The sequence below is a fragment of the Tauraco erythrolophus genome, chromosome 5, assembly GCF_009769465.1.
Source record: "Tauraco erythrolophus isolate bTauEry1 chromosome 5, bTauEry1.pri, whole genome shotgun sequence".
NCBI lineage: Eukaryota > Metazoa > Chordata > Aves > Musophagiformes > Musophagidae > Tauraco > Tauraco erythrolophus.
The window spans coordinates 41,259,154-41,277,672 of NC_141469.1; the positions used below are offsets into that span (position 1 = coordinate 41,259,154).

Sequence of the window (18,519 nt, forward strand, 5' to 3'; positions counted from 1 at the left end):
GAACAAAAGGCTATAGCCCATCTATCATTCACATATGGATTCATGTAATGATTCTTCAATTAGAATTATTATCTATACAGCAGCTGAAGACTGAGAACTGCTGATACATTGCAGATGAGAACATTTGCTAGTCTCTGGGCTCCAGCCTTTCTTAAAAAATGATGATCGCACAATATAGATTGCTCGGTTTATATGTGTATTAAGCTGCAATGCCAGCATTTACATTTGCAACATTACAATTTTGCTTTCTTAGGCTCAAGAGAATTTGCTGCATCTGGTAGATTTTATTTGCTTTGTATCTTAGGCAATCGTTACGAACAAAGTGTGAAAAGGCAGCATTATTACTCAAACAGCTCTTCGTTTTGTTCATTATCTCAGATACTACAAAAGAAGTAAACTAAGAGTGGGCCTGTGAGATGGGTCATTCAGTGTCAGCTTGCTTGCACGATATTATCCCAGTGCTATTTTTATAAGGCAAGTCCATCTGCTCCTTCATTTCTTTCACCTATACAGATCCAGGTAGCACAAGATGCAGTATCAAAGGGAAAGAAAAGCATCTCACCGAACAGTTACAGGCACCATAAGGGAGAAAAGCCACCTTGGCGATTCAGCCTGCAGCAATTTGAGGGGGCCCTGCCTACCCATGCGCCCTGCTCTGTTGCCAAAGGTTACTGCCTTCAGAAGCAGGTATCCGTAGAATATACGTGCTGCAGAAGAAGAATGGGAAGCGTGCTAGCTCTACAGCCACTGCTTCTCATACCTGCACTGCTCAAACATACCTCCGTTTCCGTATTTGCTAATACTGAACTGCGGTAGCTGCCAAGCAGGCAGATCACTTTGCCACCTCTGCTACAGGGCAGAAACTTACAGCAGCAGACTAGGTAGCAAGAATGGTTACCTCCTAAACTTCTCTTTCTGAAGCTCTTCTGGAATATTTCAAGTGCGTGCCCATTCCTATTTCACGGCTGGTAACCACATGCTGTGACCTAGATGACGGAGACAGGTAGCTACATAAATAGTAGCTGTGAGAGAGCCTTACTAAATGGGCATCTGTTCCTGGCGTTCCTACTAGGGCTCTTGCTGCATGAGCCCCAAGCATGTTCTGAAGCCCAGGTAGCTTTCCTAGATGTCTCACTAGCCCTGTGGATGTGGAAGACTGCACATAGGCTCTTGCAGATTTTTGAGGTATGTGGAAGCCTTTAGCGACATGTGCCTATGTAGAGGTCAGGAAAAGGGCTGTACAGCTAATTAAGAAGCTTCTCACTTCACTGTACAATCTTTGAAAGATTTTCACAGAAGGCAAATATTGTTAATATATTTGTTTTGCTCTGCATAGTTTGACAAGCCTATGCCCTACTCTTAGTGAGACCTGCCGTAGCCACGAAATCTCCCCATATCTGTTACACAAAGGAAATGAAAACTCTGATCATGGGTGTATGTTCCAATATTATTTCACTGCTTTATTATAGGTATTGGTAAATAGAGAATAAGTGATTTATACTCTTCCTTGAAAAATACTTTTAATCTACTGAATCTCCTAAACAACCCATTCTTCTCCATTTACTTGGAAGTATATTACCATTCAAATTAATTAACATTTCATTGTATTTATAATGACATTATATAATGCTTCCATCTCTAAAGAACTTAATATTAACTGAAGACATTTAAGGGGACAAATCAAGCAAACAAAATCGAAAACTGGTACACCAGCTTACCAAAGTAACATAACACAAATATTTAGTTCGAGAGTTTATACACATGATGGGGCACATTTCTCAAAACATTTTGAATTTCCTGACATCAAGTGGCACCACCAAGGTTTGCAAACAGATGTAATGACACACAAATTAAAAAATGTTTTAAACCCATAATCTTAATATGTGTTTTTTTAAAATAAAAAATGTTCAAAAGGTCAAAATCAGAACAAATCACTTAATTCTTTCCCTGGATACTTGTTTATAGAGGTTTGTTGAAATTTTCGGCTTTGATTTCAAATGGGAAACATTTTGAAGACAGGAAAAACACTACCCGAGAAAGCAGTTCAATCCCTAGTAGAAGTGAGTGAATTATTTGCAGCAGACAATTTATTGTGAGACCGTAAAAGGTAAAGGTTTCTTTCCCTCAGAGAAGGCAACTGCTGTTTTCTTTATTCAGTTTCAGGATATTATTCATCAAATGCTTATTTTAGCTGCTTCCACACACCTCCCTAAACTCTTGTAACAATAGCTCTAACGTTCGCATTATGTGACTCGCCAACTAAATCAATAATTTATACTCATTCAGGCACGGAGCAGCGATATAAAAATCCAGGAAGAAAGGTACCACTAGGGCCTTGTGGTTTTCACTGGCTGCTACAATGTACTGAATACTGAGGCAGTGAGCTGCAGAGTTTTGCCTCCCAAGCTTGTGGAAGAGCTTTACTGGAAAAACTGAGGTATAGCATGCTCTCAATTAAAAAAAAAAAAAGGCAAAAAAGAAAAAAAGAGAGAGAGAGGAAGGAAAGGAATTTACATCTCCTTATAGCCACAAGGACTCAGTGGTCAAGTTATATTACATTTCTCCTAGGATGTGTTTGTACAGCAAGTAACAACCGCGACTGTAGTCTGGGGAGCCATACCTTCCCAAGCTTTAATCCATCCAAGGTGTAACTGTAGCACTAGCAATGTAGAAGCAAGCAGTTCAATTTAAGCCCAAGATACAAGGGACCTCATTAAGTGAGAGCACCTTCATGATGATTAGCACACTATTAACTTCTGCATATTAACATCACCTCTTGCACCAACTCATTTGAACATGCGAGCTAGACAATCTTTTCAAAAGCGTCACTATTTTGATTAAGCAATTTACAGAGGGCTCTGAAGGATACGTGTCTCAGATCCCACCAAACAAAGTAGCTAGAATACTTCCTGACATTTTGAGCTCATTCATTGTGGTGTCCCAAGTATTTCTACATTACAGGCAGATGAAGAAAATGTCTTTGAACATTAAGCTCGCTTTGAACAGTAAATGACATAAAAACTACGTACAACGTAGGAATTGCATTTAAGAAGAATTAACTAAAAGTTTTGCAACCTACAGCACTGTCACTTTGATGAGACAGAACCTTTGTTTCAGGAACAGATTCTGCTTAATGAATTCAAATCAGCAACAGCACACAGCCACAGAAGCAACAGTGCCAATGGCAAGAGACACTTCAGAAATGGAAGTCTATACATTCTAACAATGGACTAAAAATGCCAGAATACCCTCAGGTCTCACTGGCTCTTGAAACTGCTGTGTTAATTCAACAAGGCATTCCTCCTTTTCAGTGGATCTCTGACTTGATCACCCTATCAAAGAAAAGATGAAATGGAAAAAGACAACTGTGCCTCTCCACTCCACAACCCCTTGCTTTCATTATTAATATTGCTTTGGGTTGCTGAACTTTGTTAAATGTTTCCAACAGCTGAGCACTGACAGGATATGAGGTATTTTAGGTTTTCCTTTTCCACTGACAGCTGCTTTGTTCTAGTCAGTTCTTGAGAGGTGAGAACACCTGAGAACATTACTATTTCAACTCTATCATTTCCTCATGAAGTTTTAACATTGTATTTAGTAAGGGCTATCCCAACACTTACATAAATGTTTGAAAAGAAATGAAAAGTGGCACACATGCTGATGCGAAACAAGACATATTTCGAGAGCAGTGAAACATTTCTTGCTGGATGGTCTACACCTAGGAAGGAATTCAATCCCTGTCACAGAAAATCTTGTTAATCAGGAATATGCGAATAAGCATTCTGTGATTTGCTGAACACTGGTCCAAACAGTCACCCACAGACTGAAAGGCCAGCTCAAGGTCTTTATGAATGTAAAGGTTTACTTTGGCAGATATTAAGTGCATTTATGTGCTGCAGAAAATTTGTGTTTGGCCCTCTGTCTTGGAGAGAGTATTACCTACTCTCTTTAAAGCTGCATTTTCACCCATTTTTTTTTGTCATTGCTGTTTTCAGATCAGGAATAAATTTTCTCCACTGCAGATCACAATGCTAACCCAATACAAAGCTGACATACTTCGAACAAAAGTGCATCTTCCTATGTTACTAAATCTGTATCTTCTAGTCTTCAGGTTGTTCTGTGCCTGGATTAGAATTATTTATTTCATTTACACTGTTTTCTTTGTTTGCTTCTTTTCTAGAAGTCTTCAAACACTTGTCAAGTCTTTTTAGGAATACATCTACATCTTGCTTTTTAATTCCAATTGCTGAGGCAGCATTGAGGTAAGCACAAGGATAGTCATTTGCATGTGACATAAAGCCTTTAAAAGTGTAGTTATTCACTGTTTGTACAGACCCACAGGGAACAACCCTGAAACAAACAAACAAAATTGTGATTCAGTTACAGATGTCTTGGATATTTTATGTGATATCCTACAATGAACACACTTAAACAAGTTCCTATACAGTGTAATACCTGCTAACTCTAAACAAATTAATCTAAGCAGGCTTAGATCAGGCATTCTCCAAGTTAGTGCCCAAGCATCACTACGAATGACAGCAGTAGCAGATCCTGAATTAGCTCATCTGTGTGCATGTGTGTATGACCCTCTTCAGTTAAATTATATAAAGGTCTTCACTACCGGAATTTATGAACTCCCCAGTGTGTGTGGGGAGAGACACCTGCAGCAAACTTTTCTATTCTGTAACAAGCTGTCGTGGGTTAGGCCGCTCCAGCAACAGAACCCCACACAGCCGGTCACTCACCCTCCCCCACCCCCAGGAATGAGGGAGAGAATTAAAGGAGAAACGGGAAACCCGCAGGTTGAGATAAGAACAATTTAATACAGATGATTTAATACACAGTGTAGATGCTCACCACCCCCTCTTATCTGAAGCCCGTCTCGTCCCGAAGCTGCAATCCTGGACGAATGCGAGGCCCCGAAATAGAGAGGGGCAGAGACAGAGAAAGTACTCCAAGAGTGGGAGTACTGGGAGAGAGAGGGGGAGAAAAAAAAGGCAATAGAGCAAAAGCGCAGCAAGCACAAAAGAGCAGAAGCGGCGAAAGAGCCAAAGCGCAAAAGCCCTTCTGCCTGGCTGCCCCTCACTTTTATACTGGGCATGACGCTGCATGATATGGAATACTAATTGGCCAGTTTGGCCCTCAATCTTAAGTTCCACACAAATCACAAGGGGAATCATGTCCCCCTTGTCCCGGCTATGCTCCCCCCTTATCCCGCTGTGCTTCTGCACTCAGGCCAGAACACAGCACACTGAAAAGTCCTTGGAGTTTCACTTCCAACCACAAACATCAGCTTGCTATCAGCATTCTTCTCAGAGCGAGCCTCTGAGTAAAACCAAAACATGGAGCTCTTCTAGCTGCTAAAAAGAAGAGCTGACTCTGTCCCAGCTAAAACCAGGACACAAGCCGTAACTATCTGACCTGCTCTGGCTCTGACCTGGGTCGGTTTGCCTCCTCTTAGGCAACCTGGTGACCCTGACCTCTCTGGGATCACCATGATGATGTCAGCCTTTGTGCAGACATCTGCTTGGCATAGTATACTGCAGTCCAAAACGTCTGGGTTCAAGTGATTCAGAGTGCTGAGGATCCCAACTTCCTCCCGTCCATTCCTCTCTACTGCATCTCCCTTTTCCCCCATCCTATGACGTTAACCTCATATTCATTCCCTCCTTGTAGTGGATACTTTTTGCCATCGCTTTTACCTCTTCCTCCTGCTAAGAACCTCTACCTATTACATGCTATTTGTCAGTACTTTCAGTACGTATCCACTCCCCGATAAATCAAGACCCTAATCCACATCCTTACTTGTTAAAGGAACAACTCGCCTTGTGGCTATAGTTAAAGCCTACACAAGCAGTTAACATCAATCAATTGATAAGAATTTATAACCTCTATAGAGACATTCCCTGCAGTTCACAGAAGAAGCTGCATTCAGACAAACACCACTAGGATCAGCAGATCCTTCCTCTGTCCAAGTGCTCAGACCACAGGTTAAGTAAAACCCTGGACGCTACTGAAATAGGGAGTTGCTATTCCTACCTCTGACATTGAGCACAAGCATAACATTTAAAATCTGTTGAAATGCAGGGTCAAGCAGTATAGTGTATAGTACAAAAGAATTATTCGCTTACGTACAAAAAAGGAAAAATCTGAAAACTTTATATGAGGCAAAGAATTGGAGAATTTTAACTTCAAAAATTGAACCTCTAGAATCATTTCAGCCAAAGACGGCTGAAATTGCAGGACAAGCCAAGGTTAGGACAGGCAAATTAAAAAGAGCATCTAACTACAGTACATATAGATTTACTGCCATTCATCTGTGCGGGAAGTGGAATAATCCAAGTTAATGAAGCATACCTTCTTATGTGGAAACATTCAGCTTTGCTACAAAAAATTGACATTAAGTCTATGGCAGAAGTTAGCATGGCAGCAGTAATATTCAGATTAAGAAATCCTGCCAAAACAAATTTTAAATAATTCTCTTCTTCTAGAAGGTTTAAACCAAAATAATGAAAAATCATTTGGCTTGCGTTTCCAGGTACCAATGTCTCTAAGAATAAACTCAGCTCAGACTGGCTAAGGTTGTAGATTTTTAAGGGTGTAAGGTTTGGTTTGCTTTTTTTGTTGTTTTGTTTTGTTTTTTTTTAAACACAATTAGTTCCGGACAGCAGGATTTTCTTCCGTATAACAATAAGCTATGTAGGGTATTAAAAGCTTATTCCCCTGCTATCCAGCACAACCATATTTGTGCTGCAATAAACAAAACAAAGATCTTCCCTAAGTAGCTTACAACTTAACTATTAAGATCAGACAACAGCTGGAAACTAAATGAAACTAAGGGATACTAGGGAATAATGACACTAAATTAAATGGGCATAGATTATCTATTTAGCCTACCAAAGCTAACAAAGGGGGCCTCATTGCTAACTCAGGCAGGTAGACATTATTAGTAGATAACAGTGAAGAAGAAGGGTGTATTACTCTCTGACTTGTTACTGTCAGACTGTAATCTGTAATGATGAGACAACTGGTAAAAAACAAATATTATAGGATTTCATAAAATATATGCTAATACAATCCCCTAAATTTTTCAAATTCATAGCATTCTCACCTTGCTCCAGAAACTTGTCTTGTGAAAAGCATAGATCCAAGCTGAGTAACAGCAGCATCATTATTTTCATCTAGATTCTTCAGTGACATGGCTAAAGCAACAAAAGGTCAGGTCAAAACTACAACAAAGCTTCTTTTTCTCCAAACAAGAACCACAGAGGACAAGTGTTTTCCAATAACAAAAATCTAGCCAAATATTTATTTTCAGATACAAAGAAAAAAGAAATACAAACCCTACATTTCATAATTTTTAGTTTTCCCATAATCTGTCAAAGATTACTTCTTTGGTTAGACTGTATGTAAGGCACATTCTGCACAAGTAGGCAATATTATCTTGGTGTTCAGCAGAATTTTTGGTTAGAACAAGTATCCTGAGTGGGAATTTCATAATCTCTTTTACAGCACTATAAATTGACGGGTAAAATAATTATACCTTAATTTATTTTTAAATCTAGTTATTTATAAAGTATTACTACATGCTAACATCTTCTGACTGCCTTGGTTACAATAAATGAGTATGCTGGACAGGAGAAATTTTGTAAAAAAATAAAGGGTTTGAGTCACTACTCTACTTTTATAGCAGATTATCTTATTGGGTTCAATGGTTTCACATCAGCCTGAAAACAATTTAATGAAGCATAGTGAACAATGTTTAATATATAGGAACTGTATGTGAAAGTGCATTCTGAGTGCACAGTATATTAAAAACATTTTTAAAAGATAAAAAACAACAATTACCTAAGGATATGGGATTATGTGGTGTGTCTAACAGTCTCTCATTGTGGTTATCCGCCAGCTTCTTCAGCTCACTTGAAAGATAGGAAAACATCTCCTAGAAAAAAAGACACAGTATTTTTGTTATTAGCTCTCAAACAGAGAAAATAGTACCTATTTCACAAAACTGCTAAGTCTCCATTATATCCTACAGGTGTCCAGCTGATCCTCTCCTCTTTTCACGTGTACCAAGTAAGTGGACCAGACAATTCTCTGAAATCATTCTATAAAGGAACAGCTCCATTTCCTGAACACTGTTCTTCCCCCTCAAGCTGGTACAAAGCTCTCTATTTGGTCTAACAGACATGCTTGGGATGTCATTCTCTCTCTGTAGCCCTGAAACTTAGGGAGGTAAAATGATAGCATGGTTTGGGTTGGAAGAGACCTTACAGATCATCTTAGTTTCACCCCTCCCGCCAGAGGCAGGGACACTTTCCATTTAACTTTGATCAGCTTGCTCAAAGACTCATCCAACCTGGCCTTGAACACTTCCAGGGATGGAGCAGCCACAACTTTCTCTGGGCAACCTGGTCCAATGCCTCAACCACCTTCAGAATGAAGAATTTCTTCCTTATCTCTAATTACATGTACCTTCTTTCAGTTTAAAGCCATTGCCCCTTGTCCTATCACTACATGCCCTTGCAAAAAGTCCCTCCCCAGCTTTCTTATAGGTTCCCTTTAAGTACTGGAAGGCTGCCAGAAGTTCTCCCGGAGCCTTCTCTTCTCCAGGCTGAACAACCCCAAATCTCTCAGCCCGTCTTCACAGGAGAGGTGCTCCAGCCCTCAGATCATCTTCACGGCCCTCCTATAGACATGCTCCAGCAGGTCCATGTTCTTCTTCTGTTGGAGGTCCCAGAGCTGAATGCAGTACTGCAGGTGGGGTCTCGGGAGAGCAGAGTAGCGGGGCAGAATCACCTCCCTCGACCTGCTGGCCACGCTGCTTTGGATGCAGCCCCGGATATGGTTAGCTTTCTGGGCTGCCAGCGCACATTGCTGGCTCATGTTGAGCCTCTCATCAACCAACACCCCAAAGTCCTTCTCCTCAGGGCTGCTCTCAGTCCATTCTCCACACAGGCTGTACTTATGCTTGGGATTGCCCCAATCCATGTGCCGGACCTTGCACTTGGCCTTATTGAACTTCATGAGGTTCACATGAGCCCACCTCAAAATCCTAATAAGATTCGCACTGCACAGCAGGTCTTACCCCACCTCACTCCTGCAAAAGCTTCCACTCACCAAGCCCCTGAGCCACAGATGGCCATGTTATGGCAAATTGCTCCTTAGTTTGCTTTCTCTCTATTAACACATTCCAAACTAAGAGTAATGCATTTTGTTACTATGTATCACACAATCACAATTACCACTGGTGCTAAGACTTCTTTTTTTTTTGTATGAGAATGGCAATACAGTCTCTTCAGGAGAAGGCTATGAGTAGACATTTGAATGTATGTTGTTTCACACAATATATACTTCCCTGAATACTCAGCTCTACTGTGTAGCCAGTCCTCTTCCTGGGACCAGCCCCTCCTGTTCAAGCCTACTAAAAGAACGGAGATATCTGAATTTCTGCTATCACCTAATTAGATTGCACCTTTATTGTGAAAGTGTCATAAAACTGAGATTCATAAATGTTTTGGCTCAAGTACAAGTCACACTGCACATAAAAGACTGTTTCTCTTACTTCATCCATATTTTATTTTCTCCCTCTTCCCCAGTAGTAATCTATGATAATTGCTCACACTCTTCCTCAGTTTAATATCTTCCTTTTTACATATCAGCTCAAAACAGTTACAGGCAGAGTGAGAATAAACACCATTCTTCTTATTGTATCCTTTGGCTTCTTTTCCATCCTTTTTAATGCTTAGTCTCTCATAAAAACTGGCAAAAAGATACAGATACTCTTTTTAAAAGATATTAACCACCAGATTTTTCCTCTTTTGGGCCACAAAGATTGTGCTGCTCATATCTGCTTCAATGTGACTGTGTGTTTAAGCATCCTCATCAATTTCTGGACCTGACAAGTGATTTTTCATTCTCTAAATAGAGTTGCCTTTTCTGTTTGTAGACCAGTAACCTGTTCTGACCTGTGCACTCTGACAGATACAAATTAGAGCTCGTGATCAAAACTATATTTTTGAGCAGAACCTCCCAAAGGTCTTATGAAACCAAATGAGCTTTGTGGTAGCGGTTAGAAGTATGTTACAGCTGCTTTACTTGAGCCACCGTAGTCAACCCAGTCTCACTTCATGAGTGACAAAATGAACACAGCTCCTGACCTGTTCTTCCTAATACCATAGAACGAATTCAGCCAGTGAGGAGAAAGTACCATGTTACTGTCTAAACGAATCAGGCTATTGATTCAACTATCAACAAGAACATAAAGCTCCTGTAATGCTTGGAACAACAACAAAAATTTTGGGAGGCATCTACGGTTAATTATCAGAACCTGAAATTTGCGAAAAGTCATTCTTATTTTTCAGAGGCATTTGTAAATCAAGTGATTTTATGGCTTCAATTAATCAGAGTTTGTTTACATTTCACTTGCAGAAGTTGAAAAACATTTATGTTTCAAACGTGCACACGCTTTTGCCTTCCTTCTGGTCCCTCACTGAATATAAAAACACATTACTCGTTCGTTATTTGCTTTCCACAGTGAGCATCACCAATGTGTTAGCCATTTTATTAGTACTTCTTTGGAATACAAATCATAAATTAATTTGTGCTCCCTCTGCTGGCTATTTACTTCTACATCTGAAGCAAAGGACTACAGAAGTACATACTCATTGTGCCTGCTATGGAGATATTACTGGTGAAATTAGTACTGAGAAAAACCCGTACTGCAACAGGAAGAAATTCCCAAGTAATTAATTTTTGTGTATTGTAACTAGGCAATTCTCTATTTCAGCTCTTACAGCATTTATTGATGAAAGGACTGCAAGTTGGTATAACGAGTTACCTACTGTATGAATGTATTAAATTACATAAAGATTAAATATCTAGGTTACTATATATGAGCCTTTATATACATAGAATTTGTTAAAACAAGGGAGAATGAAAAGACAGTAAAAAAAAAAATAATCCAAGTATGTATTTCCATCAGTTTGTGTTCAGGTAGCTTCAGTCAAATTCAGAACTTCCTATTTTTATGAATGTCACTGTTTTACATTTTCCCATTGGAAGCCCTCTAGATATTTTACAGTTTCAGAAGACGTTGCAAAATAGATTGACAGCCTTTCTGAAAAAAGGAAAAAAGCAATATTTTTGTGAGGTCAAATCTATAATCAACCTCAATTATAAAATGTTTCTGTTACCTGGAAAATTTATAAGCACCCTAAGCAATTAAACACAAGTGAGCTCTTACATATTGATTTTCTGTGGTAGGCACTCAAGTTTTCTCCAATGAAGTTAACTACGATGCTAAAGTTGCACCGAACAACCCAAGCACTAAATGCCAGTTAAGTTTCATTATTTAATTCACTCTTTCCCCTTAGAAACTTATCCCAAACCTTACCAGGTTAGTGAAATGAATGCTAAACTATGTGAAAATGTCTTGCGCTTCTTCTGGTCTTTCTAGCACCTAAACCAGTAAAATACCTCAAAAAATATAATGAACAAGTCAACAACTGCGTATGCATTAAATTTGCCAAAGGATTCAATTATTTGAACAAAATGGTCTACTTCCACATACATATACAAAACCATTTTCAATTATTTTTGTAAAAATTATTAAAAATGTTTGAATAATAGTGTATTTACATTATAAAACTATTTTTAATAGAACCTACACTAATATGGCTGACTCTTCATTTGTTGTTCCATCGCGACAGGCACTGTTCTTCTTCCAATGGAAGTTTCCCGCCAAGAGGTAAATAAGTAAGGAAAAAGCCAGTATCTCCAGAGAAAAAGCAGAATGTGGGGGTACTAAATATGCCATTAGTCCCACATCAGGTGACAGAGAGACAACTGATAAGGGCCAGAAAACTTCTAGTGTGTGACTGAAACTATCCTAGCTGGTTCTAACCACCCAGCCTGCTTATGCTCCGAGTCTGTAACACTCTGCCTTCGTCCCTGTTTCACACTCATTTGAAAAAATGAGTTGTCCTCAGAGAACAGCCATATAGCTGCATACAGCACTGCAGAAGACACTGCAGAAGAGTAATTTTACAACGCCTGTGCACTACATACAGACTGCCAGCTCTCACGTGCTGTACGTGAGACTGATCAGGTCCCATCTTAACTTACTTTGCAGCAGCAGCTGTTTATAATGCAACCGGCACAGCCTCTCTTCTGCTTTGCGTATCAGGCTGACCAGCTGCATCAGATCTGCGATCTGATCAGAGCGCTGGGCACGCCACTTCCCGCAGACAGAGCGAGGCTGCGGTGCTGAGCACGGAGGCCTGCTGGTGTGGGCCCCAGAAGAAAGCTGACTTTCCTAAAATGTTGCCAAACACGACAGAAACTATGTGTACGTGTGTGATACCTACACGTGCCACATACCCTCATATACAGATTCTCTTGTGTTGCAAGATCAAGACTTTTTGTTGCGAATTTACAATATACTGGAAAGTGTTAAAACGTGACATTAATTACAGAACCTTTAAATCTTTAAGCATATAAAAGTAATCCAACAGGAACCGCCCAGTTTCTTGCCAAACCTGACATGGTAATGCTAACGCTCACAATCACCACACTCTAAACTGAGGTCTCACTTAGCCCCGATCAACACATCTTCTCTTCAGCACTTCCAAGAGCTTGAGATCAGCCTCCTTGCGGGCCATGCCTCTCCAATACACGCTTTGAGTACGTACGCCTCTTTGAAGCCTCCATTCGTACTTGGCACTTGTTTAACTACACACCACCATTTACAATAAAGATTACATTCAGTTCAACTCTCTTGCCTCCAGCCACTCTAAAATTTCAAAATGGTTCCACGTAGTTCACACGAGGAAAATCCTGCAATATTCCCCACACATCTGACAAACTACAGTGTAACAAACTGACTAGACACAAAAAAATGAGGAGTAACAAACATCTGTCTTGTGAGAATATTTGATTCTTTACATTTTTAATATCCAGCATAAAATGGCTTTTCTTTTATTCTTAAATTCAATCATAAGTAGAGCAGCAATATAAACTCACGCTGAACTGTACAAATAATTTATTCCTATCAGAATAATTACAACGATGATAAACCATGAAATATAACCACAGTATTTTACTGAATTGTAAAACCCAAACAATTTCCTCCCACTTGGTGTGATTTTAAATATTTTACATACATATTCCATAAGGACATAAAAGTTACTCCAGTTAATCACTCTTAGAAAGCATACAGACAGATGGATACAGACATAAAAAGCTCCATCGTGTCCCAAGTAACACAGAAATAATTTAAGAAAATCAGAATTATCTCGATCGTTAGATTGTTAAGGAAAAGTCTAATGTGGAAATCCGTAACTGCTGAGAACAAAACGAAGCCATCACCTCTTCAATAATACTAGTATAATAATTAGTTAAATGGATTAAATGGACCACATTGGAAAATAGTTATCAGGTATTAAACCTGATACGTAGGGTCCTGAATGTAAACCTTGAATGTAGGGTCCTTGTTCTCCGTCAATTCTGAGGTGACAACTGAAGTTTACTGTTTATGCTATTACACAGTGTAACCACTGTGTTTGCTACCTGCAGCCTGGTTCAGAGGCACAAAAACACACACGAAAATAGAGTTTTAAAGCCTGGCAATGCAGAATATGCAACATAATCTGTACTGAGGAAATCAAAGGAGTCACTAGAAAAGTGTAACTTTTACATATTATTACGAGTTCTTTAAAAGCAAAGATATTAATAAATTTGACTATGGATCAGATGTCAGTATTTGCATTACAAAAGGACCTGGAATCCTCCACTGAGATCAGAAAACCACTGTTCTAAACACCACATAAACATATAGAAAAAAGAATACTGAAAATTAAGAACAAATGAAAAAACCTTACTGTTGGTGGTCTACTTCCATCCTTTCTCTGGAAACATCAAGGCTAAATATGACTGTTGAAAACATTCCTTACTAAGCTTTCATATATGGCCACCTTTATTCAGTCACTTGGACAGCATGTGTGTGCAACTCCCTTGCTCTTCTGTCCTCAGATCCATTGCACCATTTTAAGTCTTCATATCATAACATATAATCTCATGCTCTTAGAGAATTGCACACTCCACAACTGCCAGCTTGTCAGAAAATCCCACTCCATGTACATGCTACTCTCCTTCATATAATCTCTTCCTTTCCTATGTGAAACGGTTTATCCGTGCAAAAGAAAAACTGGGCACACTATTTCCTTCCTTGGCTTTGTCAGATTAATTTCTTCTCAGTAATATTCTGCTCTTTCTGGCTTGAGCTCAAATAACCTGAATTAACACTCATGTGAATAAGGGTAAGGTAAAAAGAGAAAGAAAAAAAAAAAGCCTGAAGTTTTTTATAGCTGACTTTTTGTGTGAGTAGGTGTAGCTGCACCGATATAGAAAGGAGTACTCAATGTCAAGCTATAAATAGCTCCTGCTGGGAGCCTAATAGTTCTGCCTCTGCTTTCACAGAGCACAGGCAATAAACTATCACTATTACATTTTTACAATTCAGGAACAAACAGATTTAAGCAAAAAAAGGTTTCTATTTCTACAGCAAATCCAATAAAAGAAACATATTTATGCCATATATAAGGTTGTGTTTATAGAGTATACTCACATTTGAAATAAAAAGATCTGAAGTTGTAAAAATATAATGCTTTATTCACTTTAGAATTCTACTTCCAAGAAAATGACATGATTCAAAAATATATAGCTATTCATTAAGACATTTTATTTATGAAATAATTATAATTTGACTTAAGAGAATATTTACCCTGTCCATTATGTACCTGCTACTAGTGTAAATCTAACATCAAAATCAGCTTTGCAGAAGACATGATGAATTCCCTTGAGATTCTTTTGAAGATGAGGGTGAAGGGGGAAAAAATACAATCTGCTTTTAATGAAGACACAAGCCATACATGGCAATACATACAACAGTCCAGAATAAAATGTTAGAAACTGTACTGCAATAGTGGCAAAGATGGTAACTGCTTTCAGTGCTTTACAAGACATGTTTTCACATCAGTTGCACAGATCACTTCTTAGTTTTTGTAAGGCCACTAAGCTGGTTTGGTTTTCTATAGTCTAGCTATTCCTATGGGATCTCAATTCCAGTACAGAATTTCTGGATGCCTCTACAAGTAGCTAGAAACAAGTCACAGGATCCAGCACTATTGCCCTGCCAGGTAATCAGAGGCATCAGCAAGCTGTCGGCAGCAAACAACTGGAACGTAGGTTCTAAATAAAATAATGGAGCAGATCATGCATGATTTAAAACTATTATCAGTATTTAATTCACAGCATTTCCTTACCTAAAACCCTCTACAAAAAGAATCCTCTGTGTTTATACATAAAGATAGCAAAATCAGGCCTGTATTATGTCTAGAATTAAGGACAACTCAAGATGTACAGGTCCCAACCTTGGCAACTTGAACGTCTGTGCAATGCAGCTATACCCAACATAAAACGTACAGTCTGTGAGAGGCAGAGAAGAAATCTAGCTCTGTATCTAGATGAACACCTTAAATGACAGTATTTTTCTCTTTTTGGGGCCATGCACAGTATTTATAACTTAACCTGAAGCTGTGATTCTGCAGAGAATGCGGTACGCAAACATTTAATTGAACACTATCATAGCACAAAGACACAATAGGGCCAAACAAAGAAGAGCAAAGACCCTTGGGTTACCTCTGAGTGTCCAATCTCACGCTTTAGCCCTGGAAGTAGTGTGATCATGGTAACACAGCACAGTACTTCTCAGATTAAGCTTTTGTGGGCAAATTTCTCCTGTCTTAGTCACACGTTAGAACAACAAATTGAATACTGTACAAGATAGCACAGGACCTCAGTTTAGCTTTATGGTTTGGAAAACAACATGGAAATGACGCTTACTCATGAGCACCATTTGGCCAAGAAGTAATTGTATCATACTGTCTTTCCAGATTCAGAGCTGTGAGCTCAGAAGAAATTAAACGGCTTTCTAGACAGAACCTGGATTTACTACACAAAGCAGTTTTGCAACAAGACTTTCTTAACAAGTGACTTTGAGAAAGTGCTGCTTGCCAAAAAGCCTACCTTTCTTTCTTTCAGTAACTGTTTGTAGCCACTGGCACCTAGAGACAGAAGTGTAATGAGGACATCTAAGGAAGGAGATGCAGATGCTCTTCCTGAAAAAAAAACAAAACAAAAACCAACAGATTAAATTGGCAAAAATAAATTTAATGTGAAAGAAAGCTGATAATCAAGTTTTCTACAGCTATTTCGTACGGATGAAATCAGTCCAAGAACCAGTTACCTGGATACATTTTGCTGATCTCCTGAATGAAGGACTCATTGAAGCCAGCAATGATAGCACCACCTACTGGAACCATAAAATTTTTGTCCAAGCTCTGAACAAAAGCATCTATTCTGCCTACGCGAGCACCCTTTATTAGAAAAGAACAAAAAGAAAAAATCCACAGCAGACATTAGGAAAAAGGAAACATGTGATAGCATAATAATTACACAGCAATGTAGCTGAAATAAATATAATTCCTGAAACCCTCACAAGATACTGTATTTGTGATGAAAAATTAAAAATCATAGTATTACCTTTTCTGAGCATTGCTCACTATTATTATCACTATCTGCTTACATAGTACTTTACAAATTCCTATTTTGCTATGATTTATAATATTGATTTTAGTTCCTGCAAGTCTAAATGCATCTTATTTTCAACCACAACCAAAAAAGAAACCCCTTGGAATTTAATGGGAGTAATACATTTAAAACTGTACAACCTGAAACATTTCACAGATTCTCACAGTAAAGGACTACAGGTTAATGCTTCATTAGAAAAGAAGGTTTTTCTTGATACATGTATAAATTTGCATTAAAACAAGAGCACTGTGACAGCACTCTTTCTTATAAGGCTGCCTGCTTTATAACTTCTTATAGCAGATCCCTCACTTCCCAGAACACAAAATGTCCTTATACTTAGCCCACTCAGATATTCTTAATGGAAAAAAATGTAGATTCTGCAGTACATCTTCAATTTGAGTAATACGCTACTGTGATCTATACAATTAAAAAGTATGTAGCATAACAGAACCTGAAAAGTATATTAGAGGACATATATATTGAAGTATATTCAAATATATACATAATAAAGTACTACGAGCTAAACCCAGGAAATAGAAACAGAATTAACAGCTATAGCAAAAAGAGTGAAAAAAGCAGATCCAACTAAACCACAGTTATTATTTCTACGTTTTAATAGCTTAGCACATGGGAGATGGGAAGATGCACTCCGAGTTTGTCAGCTTTTTACTGGGAAGACGAATGCCAGCAGCTGTCATTTGATTTAATTGACAGAAGACCACCAGAGGAAAAGCATGACAAGTGGAATCGTCTCAAAAGCTCCTTCCCGTGATACTCTCACAAGTTCTGTTCACACTGTGCTCAGCATGTACATATTCCTAAGTATTCATTAATAACTACTTTCCTCATAGACAGTACATTTTGTATTGCAGGAAATACATTTTTGTAAATAAATGCAAAACAAGTCAGAGCTCAAAGGTATATATTAGCCTAACCAGAGAGCAAACAAACAAAAAAACCCACCCCAATCAACCTATCAAGCCAAGAAAAACCACAGAAACCAACACAGTAACAGTTCTATTTGTAGCTTTGTAGACTGAAAAGATTATCATTAGATACATTTAATGCCAAGAAACTCAGTAATTCCACAGTCCCCTTCATGCCAGAATTTCACTGAACTTGTGCAAGTTAAATACAACAAATGCATTAAATACATTACAAATAAAGCATGCGCCATTTTCTATTTCACGTATCACTTCAAGTTTTATCAACTTCCTTCAGTCTCTCAAGATCTAGAAATGCCAACATGACGTTCCTGTTATAGTTATCTATCAAGTTGGTCATGGCCAAGTTAATAACATAATGTCTTCTTTAATAGAAAAAAAACCAACCTGGACATTTTAAATTTATAAGAGTTCAGGATCCCCTGGATCCTGTTAAAAAAATATCTCCCTATTCTTTTGATATTGGGCATCAGACAGAAAAGATAAAATATTGAAGAAACAGCGCGTGTACCTTGCAATGAGCAAAAATGCAAGAATTTTAAGTTTCATAGCTGATCTTAGATTTAAGCAATCTCTTTTTCAAACTAAACAGAAATTAAACTTTTTCAAGCACGATTTTGAACTTTGAACCCACTTTTCTCAGCCGTTTTCTGTGACAACAATATTTTAACAGTGGCAACATCTGTAAAGTTTTGCTGTAGAATCTTGTACCTTCAATTGAAAATCTGTAACTCACATGCTGTTAAAGGCTTAATCCCTATTCAAGTATGATCCATTACTCTATTTTTAGTTAATAAGTTTATGAAATGTTTTAAGAAAGCTTATTAAGAACATTTTTCCATTATAAAAGACACTTGAACATAAAACAAAAGCTAAATAAATTTTGTTTTAATACACAAAACGCACATAACAGCAATATTTCCCT

General features: G+C 38.3%; 1 protein-coding gene across 2 annotated transcripts in view; it reads right to left on the minus strand.

The window, feature by feature from the left end:
- Positions 1–1,625: 1,625 nt before the first annotated feature.
- The window catches only part of SEPSECS (Sep (O-phosphoserine) tRNA:Sec (selenocysteine) tRNA synthase), a 28,112-nt gene continuing 11,218 nt past the window's right edge, over positions 1,626–18,519 (minus strand). For both annotated transcript variants that reach the window (XM_086611620.1, XM_086611618.1), the window contains exons 7-11: positions 16,307–16,436; positions 16,087–16,178; positions 7,849–7,942; positions 7,112–7,202; positions 1,626–4,350 (exon numbers count right to left, since the gene is read on the minus strand). In XM_086611620.1, the coding sequence (XP_086467746.1) occupies positions 4,101–4,350; positions 7,112–7,202; positions 7,849–7,942; positions 16,087–16,178; positions 16,307–16,436 (657 nt within the window). In that variant the 3' untranslated portion in view covers positions 1,626–4,100. The remainder of the gene's footprint in view (positions 4,351–7,111; positions 7,203–7,848; positions 7,943–16,086; positions 16,179–16,306; positions 16,437–18,519) is intronic.